At 51.2% G+C, this 22940-nt stretch overlaps 1 protein-coding gene across 4 annotated transcripts in view; it reads left to right on the forward strand.

Moving 5' to 3' along the window:
- COLQ (collagen like tail subunit of asymmetric acetylcholinesterase) overlaps nt 1–22940 on the forward strand; it is a 65961-nt gene that overhangs the window by 11229 nt on the left and 31792 nt on the right. For 2 of the 4 annotated variants that reach the window (XM_086416099.1, XM_086416108.1), the window contains exons 2-3: nt 20261–20373; nt 21434–21535. In XM_086416099.1, coding sequence (XP_086272225.1) covers nt 20261–20373; nt 21434–21535 — 215 coding nt within the window. Of the gene's footprint in view, nt 1–12111; nt 12554–20260; nt 20374–21433; nt 21536–22940 lie in introns of those variants that run through there. The other 2 variants (XM_086416080.1, XM_086416090.1) reach the window with 2 other exon arrangements.

Consider the following 22940-nt stretch of genomic DNA (forward strand, 5'->3'; position numbering starts at 1 on the left):
TTTTGGGCTCCAAAATCACTGCAGATGGTGACTGCAGCCATGAAATTAAAAGACGCTTACTCCTTGGAAGGAAAGTTATGACCAACCTAGATAGCATATTCAAAAGCAGAGATGTTACTTTGCCAACAAAGGTCTGTCTAGTCAAGGCTATGGTTTTTCCTGTGGTCATGTATGGATGTGAGAGTTGGACTGTGAAGAAAGCTGAGCGCCAAAGAGTTGATGCTTTTGAACTGCGGTGTTGGAGAAGACTCTTGAGAGTCCCTTGGACTGCAAGGAGATCCAACCAGTCCATTCTAAAGGAGATCAGCCCTGGGTGTTCTTTGGAAGGAATGATGCTGAAGCTGAAAGTCCAGTACTTTGGCCACCTCATGCAAAGAGTTGACTCATTGGAAAAGACTCTGATACCGGGGGGGATTGGGGGCAGGAGGAGAAGGGGACGACAGAGGATGAGATGGCTGGATGGCATCACTGACTCGATGGACAGGAGTCTGAGTGAACTCCGGGAGTTGGGGATGGACAGGGAGGCCTGGCGTGCTGCAATTCATGGGGTCTCAAGGAGTTGGACACGACTGAGCGACTGAACTGAACTGAAGCCATTTTTTGTGGCAATTTGTCACGGCAAGCTTGGGAAACGAATCAAGCACTGCCTCTGGCTCCTGCCCTCTAGAAGTCAAGAGTACCTTTCTCAGTTACAACAAAAATGTCTCCAGATGTTGCAGAAGGTCGCCTGGGAGAGGGGCAAAATAGCTTCCCCCACCCTTTGCCCTTCATTGAGAACCACAGCTCTTACTGTGAAAAAATGATGAGAGGAACTGAGCAGAATGAGAGGAACGTGTGTTTCCATTTCAACCCACTCAGAACAGCTCTGTGACCTTGGGAAAGTTGCTAACCGTCTCTGAGCCTCAGTGTCCGCACGAGTAAAACAGGTTAAAATGGTACCTGGGGGACTTCCCTGGTGGTCCAGGGGCTAGCTTTCATTTTGTTCATTTTTCAAAGCATTCTCTTCCTGCTTTATCATTGTGATCTCTGCTTTATTTGATTTCCCTTCTCTTGGGAATTCCCTGGAGATTCAGTGGTTAGGGCTCCACATTTCTATTGCAGGGGGCACAGGTTCAATCCCTGGTCAGAGAACTAACATCCCACATGCCCTGCGGTGCTGCAACAACAAAAAAGGTACTTGGATCTCTTAGAGCCATCACAATGAAGGAATAACGGAGTATGCTGAGCGTGCATAGCACTGTGTCCAGCACCTAGCAAACACACAATGAACAGTAATTGAAAAATGTGCGGGGGGAGAGTACCTGCCTCATCAGATGGCAGTGTAGTAGGTACAGAGCTTCGCACTGCGCCTGGAACATAGTTATGTATGTCTGTATGTATGTATGTGAAAGTCGCTCAGTTGTGTCCGACTCTTTCCAACCCCATCAACGGTAGTCTGCCAGGCTCCTCCATCCATGGGATTTTCCAGGCAAGAATGCTGGAGTGGGTTGTCATTTCCTTCTCCACGGGGAACATAGTTAAGCTCTCAGTTACTGGTTGCAACCGTTATTCCAGATGGCAGCGAGAGAGTTGGAATCCAGGCCACTAGCCTCCTCCTGAGTTGCTTCATTTCTGCCCTATTCCCACCTGCTCTTATTTGGTGGCAAGATGGATTTGCTCCTGGCACTGGAGTCCAGTCTCAGCATTCAGTCTCCATCAGACCCTGGGTTGAGCAGGGATCGTCACAAGAGTGTGGGCTACGGAACCGGAGTTCTGGGCTCAGACACTCAACTCCACAGGCTGTTGGCTGTCAGAGCCTCAGTTTCCCTCACCTGGAAATAGGGGGCATCAGTTCAGTTCAGTTCAGTCGCTCAGTCGTGTCTGACTCTTTTCGACCCCATGAATCGCATAATTCACAGGGTTGCAATGATGATCAAAGGAAGAAACTTGGGAGGGCATGACCTGGAAACACGGGCCCACAGCGAGGGTAAGGCCTTAGCTACTGAGTCCTGAGCTGATGGGCAGAGTCCACCTAGAGGCACCCCCCTGAGCTGTGAGTAAGAAAGCTCTCAGTTCCCTAGACCGGGTGAGCACTCTAGGGTGAGCACTCTAGGGGCCCCCAGGAAACTGCAGGCCCGAGGGGACCCCCCTTTGGGAAGTTGTGTGACCCAATGTAGTCCCTAGCTGGTAGACAAGTCACTTTCTGTATTTAGTTCATCTACGTTGGGAGAACTGGGCCCTCTGTCCACACAGCATCTGGAATGACAGTCTTGCCCCCTTCCAAATGGACAGCGATGCCAAGTCACCGATCAGGCCTGCCAGCATGGGACCTCCAGGGAAATCAGAGACAAATTATTAAACATGAAAATTTCAAATGGAATGCCAGTAAATGTGCGCTGATTTGCCAGAGATGCTCGATTTTGGGGCCACATACTCATCTGCTGCCACTTATTATTTTTTTCCTGTATGAGACAAGAAAATCCATTTGAATAGATTCAGATCATTGTCATCATTATTATAGCATCTGTTTCTAAATTAAATTATGACTGTTACTTGATATATACAGATTTTTATACACTTCCCATCAATCAAATGACCAATTTTTATTGTACCTCCTCCTATACGTTGGCTTCCCTGATACCCCAGTTGGTAAAGCTGCCTGCAATACAGGAGACCCTGGTTCGATTCCTGGATCAGGAAAATCTGCTGGAGAAGCGATAGGCTACTCACTCCAGTATTCTTAGGCTTGCCTTGTGGCTCAGTTGGTAAAGAATCTGCCTGCAATGTGGGAGACCTGGGTTCGATCCCTGGTTTGGGAAGATCCACTGGAGAAGGGCTAGGCTACCCACTCCAGTGTTCTGGCCTGGAAAATTCCCTGGACTGTATAGTCCATGGGGTTGCAAAGAGTCGGACACGACTGCGGTGCGTCACAAGCAGATTCACAAGACAGACTAACATGAGAAGCCCATAGTCTGTTTATGACATTAAAGTAACACAAGTGAAGTAACCATGAGAAGTGAAGCGGGTCACGGTGGTAGGATCCGGGGTGCACACAGGTGGTTGGCATTTGAGTGAACAGAGCAGTGAAGGGAAGCACGCGGCTGATCTGGGTTCCAGTCCTGGGCCAGCCGTGCATGTTCCCGGGTGGTGTGACAGCGGACGTCTGTGGGCTACCTTCAGTAAGGAAGGGTTTTGTTTCCTTGCAATGCCCTTTTGTTTCCTTCCTAATGACCTCCAATGCATTAGGTCACAGATAAAATGTCTCCGGGAAAGCAAGCAAACAAACTTACATCTTACACCAGAATAAATCACAAATGAATTAAGATTGATAGCATAAGATATGAAATCATAAAATTATTAGGCGAAAACTTGGGAGATTTGGGAGAAGACCTATAATGAGGAGGACTCAGAAGCTATAAAAAAGGCTTCTGCAATCAATTATACTACATAAAAAGAAAAAAGTTATGTATGAGAAAAACAATTCAAAAAGCAGTATCAAAAGACCAAAACAAACTGGAGGAAATATTTGCAAGTCATATCATAAAGTGCTGCTGCTGCTGCTGCTAAGTCGCTTCAGTCGTGTCTGACTCTGTGTGACCCCATAGACGGCAGCCCACCAGTCTCCCCCATCCCTGGGATTCTCCAGGCAAAACACTGGAGTGGGTTACTATTTCCTTCTCCAATGCATGAAAGTGAAAAGTGAAAATGAAGTCGCTCAGTCGTGTCTGACTCTTAGCGACCCCATGGACTGCAGCCTACTAGGCTCCTCCGTCCATGGGATTTGCCAGGCGAGAGTACTGGAGTGGGGTGCCATTGCCTTCTCTGATCATAAAATGCTACTTTTTTATGTATTCAAAAAATTTATAACAGAAGGCTACCAAATTAATGGAAAAATGGAATACATACATATGGCTCTAAAACATGTGAACGTATCCCCAGCCCCATTCAGTTCAAGAGACATGCTAATTATAATCACACCGAAGTGTCAATTTTCATCAGTCAGATGGATGACGTTCAAAGGTCTGACATCATGTGTGTTGGTGAGGGTGTGTGGAAACAGATATCCTCATTCTCTGCTTGTGAGATGGAATGTAGCTTGATGAGGACTTTGTGGCGATGAATTAGGCATCGTGTGTAAGAACTACAAACGCACACACTCTTTGAGTCAGCAATTCTATTCTAGAAATTCATCAAATGGACATGCTTACCAATGATACAAAGATGCATGCAGAAGATTGATTTGTTTTGGCGTGCTGGGTCTTCACCGTTGCACGAGGGCTTTCTCCTACGTAAAGCAGAGGCTACTCTAGTTTCAGTGCGTGGGCTTCTCATTGCAACGGCTTCTCTTGGTGCAGAGCACAGGCCCTAGGCACGCTGGCTTCAGTGGTTGCAGCTCTAGAGCTTGGGGTCTGTCGTTGTGACAGTGGCTTGGCTGCTCCGGGGCATGTGGAATCTTCCCTGACCAGGGATCAAACCCATGTCCCTTGCATTGGCAGGCAGTCTCATCCGTTGTACCACCAGGGAAATCCAGAAGGTTATTTCATTGTATCATTGTATGAGCAGATGTTTGCAAATCACCCAAATGCACGATAGTATGGGGCAGGATGAACAAACTATGGTTCTTCCAAATGAAGGACTATTCCAAAGCCATAGAAAGGAATGTGGATGCATTTTGTCCGGTACAGTAGTACGGAATATACTATTAGAAATACTGTGAAGAAACTGAGAAAGTTAAAAAAAAAAGAAACTGAGATAGTATCAGAAATATAGTCTTATATTACAAGTAACCCTTTGAGTAAGAGAGGGAGACACTACCTATTTCCTCCACTGTGCATAAAATATTCATGGAAAAGGACACAGGAGACTAATTGAAAGTAAACAATTGGAACTGAGACAGATAGGAGAGTTTTCAAGTATAGCCGTTTATACTTTCTGAATTTTGAATTACATGAATGTATTTCCTATTGTAAACAATTCAAGAAAATCCCACATACACATACAAAAGCGAACCTCTCACCTGGAGCACAGGATGAGATTTTCCTGTCTTTAAAACTCTGCTAGAGGGACTTCTTGGCAGAGCAGGTAGTCAAGAATCCACCATCCAAGGCAGGGTTTGATCCCTGGTCAGGGATCTAGATCCTACATGCCTTGAGGCCAAAAAAAGAAAAAGAAAACATGAAACAGAAACAATATTGTAACAAACTCAATAAAGACTTTTAAAAATAGTGTGCATTAAAAAGAAAAAACTTTAATAAGAAATATTTGTTAAACACAAATTACAGAAGGGAATTGAGATTTCAGGGAATTTCCAGAATGATAGAACCACGTAACTACAACGCTGCTTATAAGATTCTCTCTGCCAGCTTGCTCAGTTGAGAAGCTCCATCGTTCAACTGAGTTCAAGCAGGTCAAGCCAAGGTCCCCCGAGCTCTGTAATCCAGGGATTTCAGTGACTCACGAGACCAAAGAGTAGAAATGTTGCCTGTGCCAGTGGGTAACCAACAGGCAGCTGGGGCTCCCAGGGTCCCTGGTTCCCTCCTCCCCACCTGCTGTGGACCCTTAGGTAACAATTCCTGGAGGCGGTGGAGGTGGGAGGGGGAGGTTCTAGGGAAAGGGCTGTGTGAGCCACATGATTTTGAATCATAAATGTCCTTAGAGCTAAAATGTCTCTGTGGATGAATGAAGGCCTGGAAACGTAGCTGGTGGAAACCTAGGGTCTTTCCACTGAGCCCCAGTTGCCGGAGCAAATGGGAAACAACCCAGCCTTTGGGCCCGATGTGACTGGAGGGTTTCGCCTGCGACCTGTGGCCAGATCTCCCGAATCACTCTAGAAACATGGCCTCCCTGTCAAGCCAAAGCAGGAGATAGAATAGGACTTGCTGATTTATCCCCGCCTCTCTAATCAAATTCAGAGCCAAGGCACAGCCCGCCTTGGGGAGGTTTCTGGATGTTCCCTTGCCTCCTAATAGCGCTGCCTCCTCCTTCCTCTCTATTTACCACATGCCATTTGGTCAAATTAGAACTGGAACTCAGAAAAAGCAGATGCCTCCCTTTAGATAAGATCCAGAGAAGTCCCCTTGTGGGCGATGGGAAGAGAGATAGGTGTGTCTCCTCAAACTTCTGTACAACCACAGACGTGGCCTCTGGTGTGAGACTTACTACGGAACAGTGACCACCATGAGGTGACTTTGCTTCATCCTTGTAAGTTGGGCAGCCTTACCTGGGTGGGGCGCAGAAGAGGATGGTCATCTCACGTCCTTCCTGAGGACCAGTTACTCGCTCAGGGTCTCCTGGTGAATGACTCGGGGCTCCTCCAGGCAACTCTAGTGCGGCTCCTGAGCACCCAGATGTTGCCAGCGAGGGCACTGGATGCCCACTCCGCTCCTAACCCTGTAGAGGTGTCTTTGGTTCTCTGTTGTCTCCCTGTGTTTTAAAACTTTTATTGTAGAAAATCCCCAACATTCCAAAAAAAAAAAAAAAAAAAGTGGAAAGAACTGTCCAGAGAACACCAGGATGCCTACTCTCACGGGCTGACTTGTATCTCGCCCTCCCCTGAGATGAGTCTGTTGGAGTCCCAACCCCCCTTTCCTCAGCACGTGACTGTATTTGGAGCGATTAAGGTTACTTTACAATTCTCTGAGTGACTCAGAGAAGTGATTAAGGTTAAGCGAGGCCATACGCATGGCTCCGGTCCACTCTGACTGGTGTCCTTTTAAGTAGAGGAGATCTGGACACACACAGAGACACCAGGGATGTTTGAAAAGGGGAAGAAGGCCCCAAGAGAACACAGGGCAAGGTAGCCGTCTGGAAGCCAAGGAGAGAAACAGGAGAAACCAAACCTGACCCTTGGTCTTCGCTATCTAGATTCCCAAAGTGTGAAAAGTGATTACCTGTTGCTTCAGCCACTCAGGTGCTCTGCTGAGGCCACCCTAGCAAACAAATAACACCCACTACGTAGATTCTGCGACTGTTATCATTTTGCGATATTTATTTATCCTCTATTTATCCATCTTATTTTTTGTTTTGGTGAATTTCAAAATGAGCTGCAGATCCCTTGCCCACTTTGAAGAGTAAACTATTCCACAGAGAAGGTAAATGCATGCATGACTGTGCCCTCTCTGCGCCTGGGATAGTCAGGGAGGCAACTGATTGGTGAATTGCCTGCTCGTGTATGTTGACCAACCAGAAAACTAGAACCTGAAGATGAGTGATCGTGAGGTTTGGTTAGAGACACCAGGGACTGGGTGTGAATGCCCCCAAGCCCGCCTGGCTAGGACACACTGCATTTCTCTGAGGCTCCCTGCTGGTTCTCCCCTGCGCGTAGGGGTGTGGAGCGGGGTCAGCACTTCATGCTGGTCACCAAACGTCCAGAAGTCTCCAGGGTCAGGCACCTGGATTCAACCGATGTTGTCAAGATCAGGCTGTGTGCGTCCTCAGAGACGAAGCTGGTGATACGGGTACACAGCGTGTGTGGGGACCAGGGAAGGGCGCTGCAGAGTCACGAATGTTCCCCCGGGTGGCACCTGGCCCCAGTTCAGGGTAGTGATATATGCTGTGACAAATGCCAGCATTTCAGTGACTTTGCCTGGTGAAAATTTATTTCCTGCTTATCCAAGAGCCCGGAGGCTCTGGTCGGAGGCGGCCGGCCTCCTCGCTGGCGTTCAGGGATGCGGACACTCTCTGTATCGGCCCTTGCATCACCAGAGCCATCAGCAGGAAGAGTCACGTGGCCACCTGCCCCTCACTGAGGGAGCACTGGGCATTGCTGCCACTTCTCAGGGACAGCTCTGTCCCATGGAAGGGGAAGCTCACCTCCTGGGGAATACCAGCCTTTTCCACCCCAACTCGGAGGAGGTCCTGGAATGTCAAGTCAGCAGCTTGGGGTTGAGAGCTCACCCCCAGGGAAGGGCCAGGTCAGGGTGCAGGGGGAGCCACCTGCACCATGAGAGCAGAGAGGAGCCAGCGAGGGTTACGGTGGTCTGGCAGGGAGCCACCCCAGGGGCTGGGGACCACCCCCAGGAGGCCACCTTCTCCCAAGGCTGCATGAGAGTCCTGTTGAACTCTGACCCACCCCCACCCCACCACCTTCTCTTCTAGCTGGACCAAGTGACCCGGCTCCTCCTTTGTAAATCGGGGATGATTGTCCCCTGGGGACTCAGTGTCATAAAGAGTGGGACGTGCTGACTCTGGTGTAGTTACTGTTCCACGAGGAGAGCTTGCTAAATGAGGCCCAGCCGGCATCAGCCGAGATGCTGCTCCCTCCTCCCATCTCAGGGAGGCCCTCTTTCCTCAGAGTCCTTCTTAACACAGCGTTCCAGGAAATCAGCACCAGCCGTTGGAGCTAGCAGAGGAGATGAAAGCCCTTTACCCCCCAGAGGCCAGGCTGTGGGCATGTCTGTCTCTCCATCCTGGTGGCACAGCAAGGGCTTGGCACGCAGTAGTGTGTTAGCCACTCAGTCGTGTCCAACTCTTTGCAACCTCGTGGACTGTGGCCTTCCAGGCTCCTCTGTCCATGGGATTCTCCAGCCAAGAATACTGGAGTGGGCTGCCATGCCCTTCTCCAGGGGATCTTTCCAACCCAGTGATCAAACCCAGGTCTTCTGTATTGCAGGTGGATTCTTTATCAGCTGAGCCCCCAGGGAATCCCAAGACTATTGGGGTGGGTTGCCATTCCCTTCCCCAGGGGATCTTTCCAACCCAAGGATCAAACCCAGGTCTCCTGTATTGCAGGCAGTCTTTACCATCTGACCCACCAGGGAAGCCCAAGAGAGGAGAGTGGGTTCAATTCCGAATTAAACAGAAATTGTTTAATGTGATGATTTGTAGTCGAAGAGCAGGTTGGGAGGTTGGGATGTGAAAAACTACCGAGAGATCCCAAGGGTAGGGGATCCAGCTAAAGCCACTTAAGAGGACTCTTGCCAAAGGCAGGCCACGTGATGAGATATAAGGGGTATGGGGGGGGGGATGAGGAATTTGATCAGATGTCAAGGGTGAGAAAATGTCAAGGGTGGGGAGTCTCTCAAAACTGACTTAGGGGATTCTTGCAAAAACAGGACTCAGCAGGCTGACAAGGAAGCCGAGGGTGGGGGCCTGGTTCAGAGCCTGACCAAAGTTTGGTCAAGGTGAGCGTGTCAGGTGGTGAGAAGGGAGAACCCAGGCCCTCCGGCCTCTTCTGGGCTCCTGGGTCCTTGGGAAGGGCGCCGAGTTAGCCAGGCTGCACAGTCTCTCTGGGCAGCAAGGGTGGGAGTCATGCCGGGGTGGGGGATGGGGAGACGCAAAGCAGACCCCGCTTTGGTGGGCTCACCAGGAAGCAGGCCTGTGCGTGCCACAGTGGGGACAGGCGCACTGGCCTGGTGCCCGGGGCGGCAGTATTCCAGAAGGGTCTTCTGGCCCGGCTGATAAATCCCAGAGCTGAAATTAAGACAAAAGACTGTGAAGATGACACCTGCTGACACCAGCTGCAGGAAGGCCCTGGAAACTTTTATTATGAATTAGATTTTGCAGGCAACTCTGCTGGGTGAGCTGGTGCTTGGGCCGGTGAAAGGCTGCGCCACAGGCCGGCTGCCTTGAAGGTAAGAACTGCTTTCCAGGGGAGAGGGGAGGAACGTGGCCCTCCACCCTGGCCGCGGGCTCTCATGGAGGGCTGTTTGTGTCTCAGGAGTTGCCTCCCCTGGGAGAAGCTGGTGCTGGAACGGGCTTAGAGCACCTCTGGTCCAATGCTCCTGAAACCACTAAACAGACTGGGCCTCAAACCCATGGGCCAGGACCCAAACCTGGCCGGAACCCACACTGTTTTCCAGCTGAGATTGCATGCTTGGTTTCAGCACGTAATGAAGCTCAGGTTCTTTCTCGTCAGAGAAAGAATTCAATGAGAGACGAAGTGATAGGTAAGAAGTAGACCTATTTAGACAGAAACACACTCCACGGCGTGGGCCAACTCAGAGAAAAAGAGTGGCGTTTCATGGGCTGGGTAATTTCATAGGCTGCTGAGTGGGAGGATTATTCCACCTATTTCGAGGGAAGGGTGAGGATTTCCAGGAATTGGGCCACCACTCACTTCACTTTTTGGTCTTTGGTGGTTGGCCTCAGAAATGTCTTGGTGCCTCTAGGTGAGTCACTTAGCTTTCAGATATGTTATGAGCGTGTACGGAGGCTCAAGGTCTGCTGGAAGTCAAATCTTCTGCAATCCTGGACCCATTTGGTTCTAATCAAATGGAATGTCGTGTCCTCGGGCTATGCCATTCTTTTAAGGGTGTGCTCTGCTCCCCTTCCCTCCTGTTTCACTCCATTTTACACGTGGGAAAACCAACCCCGAGCACAGAAGGGAGTTGTCCAAAGCCATCCCCCACGTTACTGTCACACCGGGGCTGGAGACCAGGACCCTCATCCCAGGATGGCACGCCTGACTGAGGGGCAGTCAGGTAGTGAGCACACCTCCAGGCCATTTGACTCAAGGAAGTTCAACTGTTAGTGCCTGGAGAGACAGAGAGAGTGAGACAAAGTGTGAGAGATGGGGAGACAGGGAGGGAGTGGGGCTGAGGCAGGAAAGAGACAGAGAGAGACCCCGGGAAGCCTGAGACATTAGGTCCGGAGCAGAGACGTGGACACCAGAAGGGCTGGACAGGACCTCCGAGACCCTCTGGGCAGTCACCTTTGTTTTGACAATAATGAAACCGTATAGCTGAGTGGTTTCCTTGTATAAAACTTTGGAGAAGTTTGACATGGAATGGCAAAAGTGCTTCGGGTGCTTAAACTGGCAAAACTTCTGTCTCTGAGGGTGTTTGAAATGAGGTTTGAAAAACTGAAGAGCTGCAGTAACATGACCCAGCTCCAGGAAATCTGGGTAAAGGGGACGTAGATGGCCTGTCTGCCACAGGCCGGGGTTCAGGACTGCGTGCCCTCTGTCCAGAATTTCCTGATGTTTCTGCCGACAGAGGGAAATGCCCCAGAGACAAAGAGAGCCCTCTCCTCCCTAGCTCTTCCCATCACGCTACCAGCAGATCTCCAATTTCAAAGCTCAGCTCAAATGCCACCTCTTCCAGGAAGCTTTCCTTGATTTCTCACTTAACCCAGCTGGTATCCATCACCTCCTCCTGTAAATCCCTCTAGATACCCAGCTCCATGTCAGCCACTTTTAATTTTCCACCTCATATTTTCATAGTTATCTGAAAATATCGACAAAAGAGCCCCTATTCCACAGGAACTTCACAAGCCTTGCTCTTATCCTCACAACAAATGAACTAGGTTCATTTCTTCCTACCCTCTCAACAGAGAAGTAAGCTAAGGCTCTGAGAGAGTGAATAAAAACTTCCTTAAGTTCAGACAGAGGCAAAAGCAGGGCTCCAGCCCAGTCAAGGCTCCAGGGCCTTGACTCTTTCCACGAAGGCTCATGACACGTACTGAGGGCGGGGACTGTGTCCAGTCGGTGTGTCTGGCAGGCATTTGGCTCTCACCCTCTGCGTGTTCCTGAATGAATGAAACATTCGATGACTGAATGGACGAACACAAGAAGTATCCTTTCTTTTGATGGGTGTAGCTCAGTGGTCGGCAAACTACAGCCTGGGAGCCAAGTCCAGCTTGCCTCCTACTTTTGTAAATAACATTTCACCGCAGCATGGCCACATGCCCGCTGCCCGTGTTGTCTATGCTGTTTTCACGCACGATGGCGGGGATGCAGTGCAGCAGAGGCTGCCCATGGAGCCTAAAACACTTCCTCTCCGGCCCTTTCCAGACAGATTTGCCAACTCCTGCTGTAGTTCATGGTCTTCACTGGGCTGATTTAAGCAACCGTGCTTACTGCCTCTGTGATCTAGAATATTGTGTGTGCGTGTGGGTGTGTGTGTGCATGTGTTTGTGCTCTGGGTGCCTATCAAGTGTCAGGTTTCCACATGTATCTGGTATATATCACTTAATCATTTTACAGGAAAGCTTCATCTAGAAAAAGTTTGCTCTGTCAGCTCTTTCATAATATATACATATTTTTAAATTAAGATTAGCTCTGTTGCCAGCACTTTGGCACAGATATGGTGAAGCAACAAAGACCAAAGACCTTCCCTGGAGTGGAGGCGGGCAGACTGCCCCACCCCAGCCCCTCATGGTGGGGGTGACAGTGAGGCCGGCCCTGTCAGGCTTGCCAGAATCAAGAGCAGCCTGTTCAACGGCTGACCCTCTGCCTCCTCTCTGCCACAGGGGCGTCAGTATCCCGGGCTCCCAACTCCACCTCCTCCTCTGGTGCTCCCCAGGATGCTCTTCCTCTCCCAAGCCGCCCCCCACCGCCCAGGGCATCCTCCTGAGAGGCGAGAACCCTGCCTCCCCCTTCCTGTTCCCGGGAGCTCAGGACTGGCCTCCAGACCCCTGGCCTCCAGGGCAGAGGCAGGGATTGGCCAGCTCCCACCCCAGATGCCCAGCAGGGCAGGTGCTGGCAGCGCTGGGGGCGTGACAACTCTCAGCCAGCCTCCAGAGGGTGCCCGCTGCCAGTGTGCCTGGGCCCTGCCCGCGATGACCGGCCCACCCCTCAGCCTCGCTCATCTGCTCACAGTTTCAGGACTGCTCTGTTACTCGGCTTGCTGTTTGGGTGAGTTGTGTGTGTGTGTGTGTGTGTGTGTGTGTGTGTGTGTATTGCATGATGCTTTGGGAAAAAAGACTCGTGGAAAGCCAAGCTATTCTGGGGAACTTCCAGCAGCCTTTAAATCTCCAAGTCCTCTGCTGGTGTTGGAATTGCCGTGTAAAGGAGTTTGACGTTGGAGTTCGTGCGATCTTGGCTCCCACGCTTGTGTGCCCCTTCAGTGACCCTGGGTGGCAGGCTGGCAGCTGCCCCCTTGGCTCTGAAGCAGCGTGGTGCTCTGTGGTCCCGGGCCACCCAGGCATGGGCGGCAGAGAGGTTCTCCAGCCCTCTCCAGGCCGGGTTCTGTGGCTCACTGCCGCCCCACAACTTTAACATGGTCTTTCAGAGAAGTGCAAACGCCTCCAAGACCTAGGGTCAGAATTTGTGTCTCAAGGCGCATGTGGTGTGAGTGGGGTTGAAGCCAAACTGAGGGGTGCAGTCTGGTCTGGAATCTGTGCATCAGGGGAAAGCAGGCAGTCGGCAGGCAGGCGGGCTGAGAACGGGGCTGTCGCTGAGCCTTCCGACTCATGGTCAGAAGCCCTAGGGATGCTGTGAACGTGTGCCTTCTGCTCTCTGCGCCTTGGCTCCTGTGAGTGCATGTTCCACCACGCAGGGGAGCCGCAGAGGGGCGGGCGGAGCAGGCTGAGCGCCAGCAGCTGCAGCTAGCGTGTGGCTGCACCTACAATTTCCCTAACCTGCAAAGGTAGAAAGTTTGGTCACTTCTTTCCCATGCCGCTTGATGCAAAACAAGGAGGCAGAAACAGAGGAAGCCGTCTCTAGCGCCCTGAGGATGGGCTGGTCTAGTGAGTGAGACCCAGATGGCCCAGACAGTGGTGATGCTGAGGTTCACCATGGATGAAAAAGCACTCTGGAGGGGGTTTGGGCCAAATCCCGTGTGGTGCAGTTGGGTAAACTGAGTCTCAGGTGGCAGTGGGGAGTCGCGCTGGGCCCCATGGCCCCTTGTGCCTGGGTTCACACTGTGATCCAAGTCCGAGTTTCCAAGCATAGGTCTGAGTGAATCACTTTCCAAGACTCAAGGAGGTTTTGTTCAAAGTGCGAAGATGGCGTCAACAACAGCAAAGGGAAACACCCCCCCACATTTGCAAAAGCCTGCGTCACACCCAGGATTGTCCCCACCCAGGATGTGGCACAGCTGAGCCACACACAGTGGAACTCCCGTGTCTGTGCGTCAGGGCGGGCACTCCCGAGATTCCCTGGAGGTTGGCATTTCCTGGGGCTAAGCCTGGTGGAGCACCCAGGTTTCTGCAAACCTCATGCACACACGCACACACACACACACACACACAAGGCTAAGCCTTGTGGAGCACCAAGGTTTCTGTAGGCCCCATGCACACATATGCACACACACACACAGACACACACACACACACACACAGGGCTAAGCCTTGTGGAGCACCAAGGTTTCTGTAGGCTGCATACACACACACACACACACACACACGATGTTTTCCATTACAACAGAGCCTCTGGGGCTTTCCAGGCTGATCTGAGCTCAGACATGATTCCATGGAGGCAGCCTGGTCCAAAGAGACCCGCAGGCCACTCTGATGACCCCAAAATAGACGTGTGAAGTCCTGTCTTAGTGACCGGGAGGGCAGGGTTGTGGGGGGAGTGGGAAGCTGTTCCCAAACACGTCCACCTGATGGAAATACTCTGAGCTGGAATGAGCTGGAAATAAACTAGATGGTGCTAAAAACAAGCTTCTCCAGGGAGCTGGGGCCGGCGGGGGGGCGCGGGGCAGGACGGGGGGCAGGCAGAAATAGATGGTCCTCACCTGCTGAACATGAAGCGGGTCTAGGGCTAGGGCTGGGGGCAGCCCTGCAGAAGCCTTAACAGGAGGAGCAGCGGCCACGGTGTGCTTGCCAGGGGAGCGCCAGCGTCCGGGGGAGGCCTGGGGTGGGGCTCTGACGGAGCCAGGGTCTTCCAGTGATGGGGGCCACGCAGGCTGCGGGCTGCAGAGGCCCCCGGGGCCTGGACAGTCTGGAAACAGGAGTGATGAGCAGTGCACCTTCCTGAGCCGCCCACAGGTGCCCCTAGCTGGGAGAGGCCCCGCGGACAACAGCTCAGCCCTGGCGGTCCACCGAGGCCAGGCAGGGGCAAAGGAGAGGCTGCAGCTGTCTGTCCAGAGCCAGGTCAGACTGGGCTTCCCCATAGGCGGCCCTCCAGCATCATGTAGCAAAGCCTCACTCCTAGAATAAATCCTTCCTCGCCCCCTCTTGCGAGATGCCCGTGGGTACCCTGGTGCGTGTCCTCACTCCTCGCGATGAGGTAGTGGAGCCCACTGTGTTCAGCAACAGGTGTGACTTGTTGGAGGCATTGACACTTTCTATCATGTATCAGGTGGTTGTTCCAGGAGCCTCTGGCCTTCTTAGCTCCTGACCTTTATTTCCACACCCTGTCAGTCCAGATCAGCAAGAAGGACTCTTTGAACCAGAGTTCAAATCCTGTCTCTGTCACTTACTAGTTGTATGACCTTGGGTAATTGCTTCACCTCTTTGCCTCAGCTTATGGATCTGTAAAATGGGATCACAGTAATAATAGTACTTAACTCTCAGGGCTGCTCTGAGGATTGTTGTTCAGTTGCTCTTTGCAACCTCATGGACAGCAGCGTGTCAGGCTTTCCTGTCCATCACCATCTCCCGGAGTTTGCTCAAACTCACATCTTCACGTCATCCAATCATCTCATCCTCTGTCGTCCTCTTCTCCTCCTGCCTTCAATCTTTCCCAGCATCAGGGTCTTTTCCAATGAGTCGGCTTTTCGCATCAGGTAGCCAAAGTATTGGAGTTTCAGCTTCAGCATCAGTCCTTCCAATGAATATTCAGGGTTGATTTACTTTAGGATGGACTGGTTGGATCTCCTTGCAGTCCAAGGGACTCTCAAGAGTCTTCAACACCACAGTTCAAAAGTATCAATTCTTTAGTGCTCAGCTGTCTTTGTAGTCCAACTCTCACATCCATACATGATTACTGGAAAAACCAGAGCTTTGACTATACAGACCTTTGCTGGAAAAGTAATCTTTCTGCTTTTAAATATGCTCTTTAGGTTTGTCATAGCTTTTCTTCCAAGGAGCAAGCGTTTTTAATTTCATGGCTGCAGTCACCGCAGTGATTTTGGAGCCCAAGAAAATAAAGTCTGTCACTGTTTCCATTTTTTACCCATCTATTTGCCATGAAGTGATGGGACTGGATGCCATTATCTTGACTTTTTGAATGTTGAGTCTTAAGCCAGCTTTTTCATTCTCTTTTCACTTTCATCAAGAGGCTCTTTATATCCTCTTCACTTTCTGCCATAAGCGTGGTATCATCTGCATATCTGAGGTTATTGATATTTCTCCTACAAATCTTGATTCCATCTTGTGCTTCATCCAGCCCGGCATTTTGCATGATGTACTATGCATATAAGTTAAACAATCAGGGTGACAATATACAACCTTGATGTACTCCTTTCCCAGCTTTGAACTAGTCCATTGTTCCATGTCTGGTTCTAACTGTCACTTCTTGACCTGCATACAGGTTTCTCAGGAAGTAGGTAAGGTGGTCTGGTATCCCTATCTCTTGAAGAATTTTCCACAGTTTATTGTGAGCCACACAGTCAAAGGCTTTGAAATAGTCAATAAAGCAGAAATAGATGCTTTTCTGGAATTCTCTTGCTTTTTATATGATCCAGTGGATATCGGCAATTTGATCTCTGGTTCCTCTGCCTTTTCTAAACCCATCTTGTATATCTGGAAGTTCCTGGTTCACGTGCTGTTGAGGCCTAGCTTGAAGGATTTTGAGCATTGCCTTGTTAGCCTGTGAAATGAGTACAATTGTGTGGTAGTTTGTATATTTTTTGTCATTGCCCTTCTTTGGTATCAGAATGAAAACTGACCTTTTCCAGTCCTGTGACCACTGCTGAGTTTTCCGAATTTGCTGGCATATTGAGTGCAGCACTTTCACAGTATCATCTTTTAGGATTTGAAATAGCTCAACTGGAATTCCATCACCTCCACTAGCTTTGTTTGTAGTGATACTTCCTAAGGCCCACTTGACTTCACATTCCAGGATGTCTGACTCTAGGTGAGTGACCACTCCATCGTGGTCATCTGGGTCATTAAGACATTTCTGTACAGTTTTTCTAATTCTAGACTCCTAATTTATCCCTCTCCCTTTCCTGTTTGGTAGCCATAAATTGGTTTTCTCTGTGAGTCTGTTTTGTATTAATAAATAAGCTCATTTGTTTCATTTTTTAGATTCCACATATAATATTTATACAATATTATAAGTAATATTGGGCTTCCCTTGTGGCTAAGCTGGTAAAGAACCTGCCTGCAATGCGGGAGACCTGCGTTTGATCCCTGTGTTGGGAATATCCCTGTAGAAGAGAAAGGCTACCCCATCCAGTATTCTGGCCTGGAGAATGCCATGGACTGTATAGTCCATGGGGTCGCAAGGAGTCTGACACAACCAAGCAACTCTCACTTTCACTTCATCAGTAATATTATATGATATTTGTCTTTCTGTGACTTAATTCACTTAATATGACACTCTCTAGGTCCATTTGTGTTGCTGCAAATGGCGTTATTTCATTCTCTTTTAGGGCTGAGTAATATTCCTTTGTATAAGTATACCTCATGACCTTTATCGCCACACACAGTCAGTCCAGATCAGCAGAAAGGACTCTGGGACCAGAGTTCAAATACTGTCTTTATCCACTCCTCAGCCGATGGACATTTAGGTCACTTCCATGTCTTGGCCATTGTAAACAGTGCCACCATGAACATTGGGCTACATGTATCTCTTTGAATCAGAGTTTCCTCTGGATATATGCCCAAGAGTAGGATTGCCAGGTCACACAGTTGTTCTATTTTTACTTTTTTAAGGAACCTCCGCTCTGTTCTCCATGACTGCACTCATTTACCCCACTAACAGGCTGGTGGTGTTCCCTTTTCTCCACACCCCCTCTGGCATTTATTACTTGTATACTTTTTAATGGTGGTCATTCTGACCGGTGTGAAGTGATGCCTCACTGCAGTTTTGATTTGCATTTCTCTAGCAACTAAATGGCAGCCCACTCCAGTGTTCTTGCCTGGAGAATCCCAGGGACGGGGGAGCCTGGTGGGCAGCTGTCTATGGGGTCGCACAGAGTCGGACACGACTGAAGCGACTTAGCGGCAGCAGCAGCAGCAACTAGTGACGTTCAGCATCTTTTCACATGCCTGTTGACCATCTGGGTGTCTTCTTTGGAGAAATGTCTGTTTAAGTCTTCTGTCCATTGTTTGATTGGCTTGTTTGTTTTTTGTTATTGAGTTGTACAATCTGTTTGTATATTTTGGAGATGAATCCCTTGTTGGTTGCATCATTTGCAAATATTTTCTCCCATTCTGTAGGTTATCTTTGTTCTGTTTATGGTTTCCTTTGCTGTGCCAAAGCTTATTAGTTTGGTTAAGTCTCATTTGTTTATTTTTGCTTTTATTTCTATGGCCTTGGGAGACTGACCAAAGAAAACATTGGTACAATTTATTTCAGAGAGTGTTTCATGGGGCCTTGTTAGAAATTTTCATTTTCAGTTGTCACAACAGCTGAGCCGAGAGGTTTCCTGTAGTGGGACAGCATCATATGTGTGTCCCATGTCCCACATGACTGTGAAACGTCAAATGGGAGATGTGTACCTTTTATCATTATCTCATCCTAGGAGCTAATGCTCTTTCACATCAATATTTGTTGAACTGCTATAGTATGAAACTGAGTTTTCTCAGATAACTGCTGAGTAGCGACTGCGTTGTTTGGTTGGGATTTTACGCATGATTTTTCCTCATTTGAGAAAAGTCACATCTCACAGTGGGCACCCCACTTGAAGCATGTGCGTTGCAGATACCGCACCTTATGTGAGTAGACTTTGTGTTCAGTATGGTTTCACACGCAGGCACGAGCACCTAACTATGTCATCAAGTTTTCTGACATGCTAGTGCTCAACAAACATGCATATCAAAACATGCATTTTATATCATAAATCACTTTTCTGAAAGCTCTCTTTTATATTATATTCATAGCGTTACATTGATTTTTAAATGGCATAGGTATGTTGTCTTATTTTTGAATTTTATTTTAGGATAACAAAGGGGTCTTTAAAGATACTTCTTACCAATGGGGCCTTGTGTCTGAGGGGGCTGAGGACCACTGGTCCAGACAGCGGGCTGCTCCTCCACGAGGTTCAAGGGTGTAGGTGTGTGCAGAGTGATTCCCAGGGTGCTGGAGCTGATACAGGCAGCCCACACTGCGTGCCTTCTGGGAAGCACCCGCTGCCTACCTGAGGTCGGGTCAGGCCTCGGATCACAGGGTGGAAAGAAAAGACAAGCACTGTCCCCGGGAGACAAGTCTGAAAACTGGTTTCAGGGCAGAGAAGTGTGTGAAAGGCAACCACCCCTGTTCTGTGAGGTCAGAGATTCGGAGAAGGGGTGGACGAGGAGGTACCATCACGAGACCAGGACTGGGCACTGGAAAATCAACAGCTCTGGGCGATGTTTGCGTAGTGCGTGTGTTTGGGTGAACACGCGTCCACTTTTCCATGGGTGAACATGTAGGCATGAGAGTTGCCGAGCCATCGGATGTGGCTGCATTCGGCTTTAGGAGACAATGCAGCGAGTTTTCCAATTGAGGCCATTTTCTCTCCCACCAGCCAATGAGTGAGCATTCTGGTTGTCCCACGCCCTTACTGACAAATGTTACGTTCTGGCCTTCTCAGTTTAGCCCGTCTGGCGGGCATGTAGCCGTGTCGACCCAGTGTTCAGAGGCAGCAGGATGGATAAGAGGGTTGTGGTCATGTCCCACAGGGGGACTCTGTTCAGCAGCATGACGACGACAAGCAGCGATCACGATGCCTGTCACAGACGCAATGTCGAGCCAAAGAAGGACACGAGAGTTGACGTTCATACAAAGCTCAAATGCAGCCGCAAGGACTCCCCCAGGCTGGGAGCCAGGGCGGTGGGCAGGGAGCAGGGTAGAGACTGGGCAGGAGCTGAAGGGGCTCCTGGAGGCTGGGGGGTTCGGGATCTCTACCTGGGTGCTGCAGGAATCCCCGGGGATCTGTGTCCTTTCTGCCAGGACCACCTCAGCACTGAATGTGTGCTAACGCTGAACGCCTGACCGTGAAGCTGCAAGGATCCAGGGCCCCCTCCTCATCTCACTCCTGTGTCTGAAGACATTAACCTGTAGCTCTCCTGTGAGCTCTGGTGACCCAAATGTCTGTGTAAAGTCTGGAGTCAAACGGATGCTTGACATCTTGGCCCGGGGTCACTGCCTCCCCCACAAAACGGTTCCTTGCAGGCATGTGTCAAGGGTGTGAGCAGAGCCTGCCTTCTCCCCAGCTGAGAGAAGGGGCCCCTGGCGGGTCCGTTTGAACCGTCTGTTCTCTGTCCCGTCTACAAAGTGACTGTCAGCCTCTGGAGAAGGAGCCTGGCCTCCCGGTGGTCCCAGCGGCCGCAGTGCCCACTCGCTTACCCTGCGAAGCGGGGAGGGCCCGGGCAGGGATAGGCAGGGGTGGTGCTCCCACCCAGCAGGCTGCAAGTGAGAGCGGCCGTCCAGGGTGGCACACAACCCCCTCTCCCCGGGCACAGTGGGCACCCAGAGGCCCTGACGCAGCCCCCACACTAATGAGCGGGGGTTTCCTCCCGGCAGCCCTGCCCGGCCTGGATCAGAAGAGGCGCGGCGGCCCCCGAGCATGCTGCCTGCTGACGCCCCCGCCGCCCCCGCTGTTCCCGCCGCCCTTCTTCCGAGGGGCCCGGGGCCCGGTGAGTACCGCTGACTGTCGGGGTCCTGGGCCGCTCCTCCGCCCAGCCATGCCCCCTCCTTCGGGCGGGGGCTCCTCCCAGGGCTGTCCTCAGGGGCCGGCTCTCTGCACCTCCCAACAGACCTCACGCAGGAGGGAGGGAGATGCTTCCTCACCGGGAGCTGGGCTGGGCGGTTCAGCTGGCCAGCAGGCAGACAGCAGGCGAGGGTCCTGTCCGCTCAGAGACACTGAGGTGAACTGATAACTTTCTGGGCTCCTGTCAGCGGCTCAGACGTGGAGTCTCCCCCTCTTGTTTTGTCTTCTCCCTAAGTGCATGTGAAATTTCCTTCTTATCCACCGTTATCCACAAGGTGACACAAAAAACAGTCCTGAGAGGGGGAATGGGACTGCGGAAAGAGAGGGGAAGGTGGGGAAAGGGAGGGGAAGGTAGGGAAAGAGCAGGAAGGGGGAAGCTGAGCTGGAAGGCATTCCAGGGGCTCTAGATGCTCGGATCTTTCCAGAGCCTCTTAGACCCATACTGTCCAATACACTAGCCTCTGGCCCCATGTGGCCTGTTCCAACTGAGATGTGTAGAGTATAAAACACACACTGAATGCCTTTATAATGACGCAAAATATCTCAGTATTTTTTTTACATTGAAATAATATTGGGGATATACTGGGTAAGATAAAACCCTCATCAAAATTAATTTCACTTATTCCCTTTTACCCTTTTTATGTGGTTACCAGGACATTTAAGACGACACATTAGTGTCACATTAGTGACTCATTTTACTTCTATTGGATGGTGCTGTCCTGGATGCTGGGTAAAGGCCCCCGAGTGAGTTCCTAACTCCGTCCAGAGTGGTTCCTTTTTCTCTGTAATCCATTGAAGCCAGGCTTGTCTCAGAGCAGATGAGAGGAAGGAGACTGGGAGTGAGAGGTCGCCGTTGTGAGACGCCCACTGGGGAGTCAGGGTACGGCCGGCCTCGGGGCTGGGCTGTGGAACAGGCCTGTGTCCGGGGCTGACCCTTCTTCTGCGCCCCTGGTCACACGTAGAACCTGTGTCACCTTGCCTTGAAGCTTCTCTCCCCAGACATGAAGAATCTTGTCCTGGAGCTGGAGACGGCGCAGTCCCCGTGTGCGCAGGGGTCGCTCAGCTCATCTGGGCCTCCGGGCCCCCAGGTCAGTTCCCCCCAAGGTCCTTCCCCTGAGGTCCGGGCCCCCAGGTCAGTGCACCCCGGGCCCTTCCCCTGAGGTCCAGGCCCCCAGGTCAGTGCACCTCCGGCCCCATCCCCTGACCTCCAGGCCCCCAGGTCAGTGCACCCCAGGCCCTTCCCCTGAGGTCCGGGTCCCCAGGTCAGTGCACCCCAGGCCCTTCCCCTGAGGTCCGGGCCCCCAGGTCACTGCACCCTGGGCCCTTCCCCTGAGGTCCTATCACAGGGCAGGGACCCTCCCCTGTCCGCCACCCCCAGGGAAGAGTTTCCCCTCTTCAGGTGCCCTGGGGTTGTTTTCCTGTCCTGGAGGAACCACATGGTTCTTCTCCGGCCAATTCTGCTTCCCAGCCTCAGTGTGCCCATCTGCACAATGGGGATATAACTTCCCCTGCAGTACCAGATGCGGGAGGTGACCAGGTGAGCTACTGCCTAGATGGCGGTGGTTATTGTTATAGTTGTCATCAGAAAAACGCTCAGGAGAAGCGCAACTGTTAACCCACCCAGAGGGGCCTGCATGCAGGGCAGAAAACTGGGGCAACGGGGAACGTGGTGCTCTGAACTCACTTTAGCCCTAGACACGGGCCCCAGCCAGCCCGCCCCTCCCCACCAGAGCTCAGGTCAGAGTGAGGAGCAGGTCAAATGCTGATGGAAGGGTTTTCTAGACAGACAAAGGGTCCCCTCTAGAGACTGTCTCACAGACTCTTGAGCCCTCTGGCCGGCCTGGTGGAGTGGGTCCATCGAGGAGGACGTGGGGTCTGGGCTTGCATGGGGACAGGAGAGAGGAATTCTGTCACCTCTCCTGTGGCTTTCTGTCACAGGAAGACCAAAACACACTCCTCACCCTGGGAGCAAAGCCCCGCGTGGGGACCCGTATCTCCTGCAAATTGTCTCCCACAATGCCCCAGCCCACTCAGTGCAGCCTCCGTGTGTGTCCTGGGTCCTCATCCACCCGAAGTCTGTGGCAGCCTTCGGGCCTTGCCTGTGGCTCTGGCTGTTTGCAATGCCCTTCCCTCTGACTGCCCCATGGCCCGCTCCTCTGTCCCTCAGAACCCAGGCGCCCACCCCCCGCCCCAGACATGCCCCTCCACCCTCTGTGACAGTAGCCGCCCCATCGCTCTCCACCCAGGGGCCAGGTTTCCTTCTCTGCTTAGTTTTCTCATGTCGTCACAGTTTTATTCTTGTTCCTGGACTCTTGGGTCTCCCCACCTCCATAAAATACAAGCTCTGTGCCTGAGGTTGGCAAGCTATGGCCAGGAGTGCAGTCCGGCATGTTTTGTAATTAAAGTTTATCGTTCTCTGGCGACTCCTTCCACTGAAGGGCAGAGTTGAGGAGTTGTGACAGAATTGCTGTATCAGAGGCAAAGCCGAAGTAT

The sequence above is a fragment of the Bos grunniens genome, chromosome 1, assembly GCF_055505025.1.
Source record: "Bos grunniens cultivar Pamir isolate PY7600 chromosome 1, Bosgru_T2T1.0, whole genome shotgun sequence".
Taxonomy (NCBI): Eukaryota; Metazoa; Chordata; class Mammalia; order Artiodactyla; family Bovidae; genus Bos; species Bos grunniens.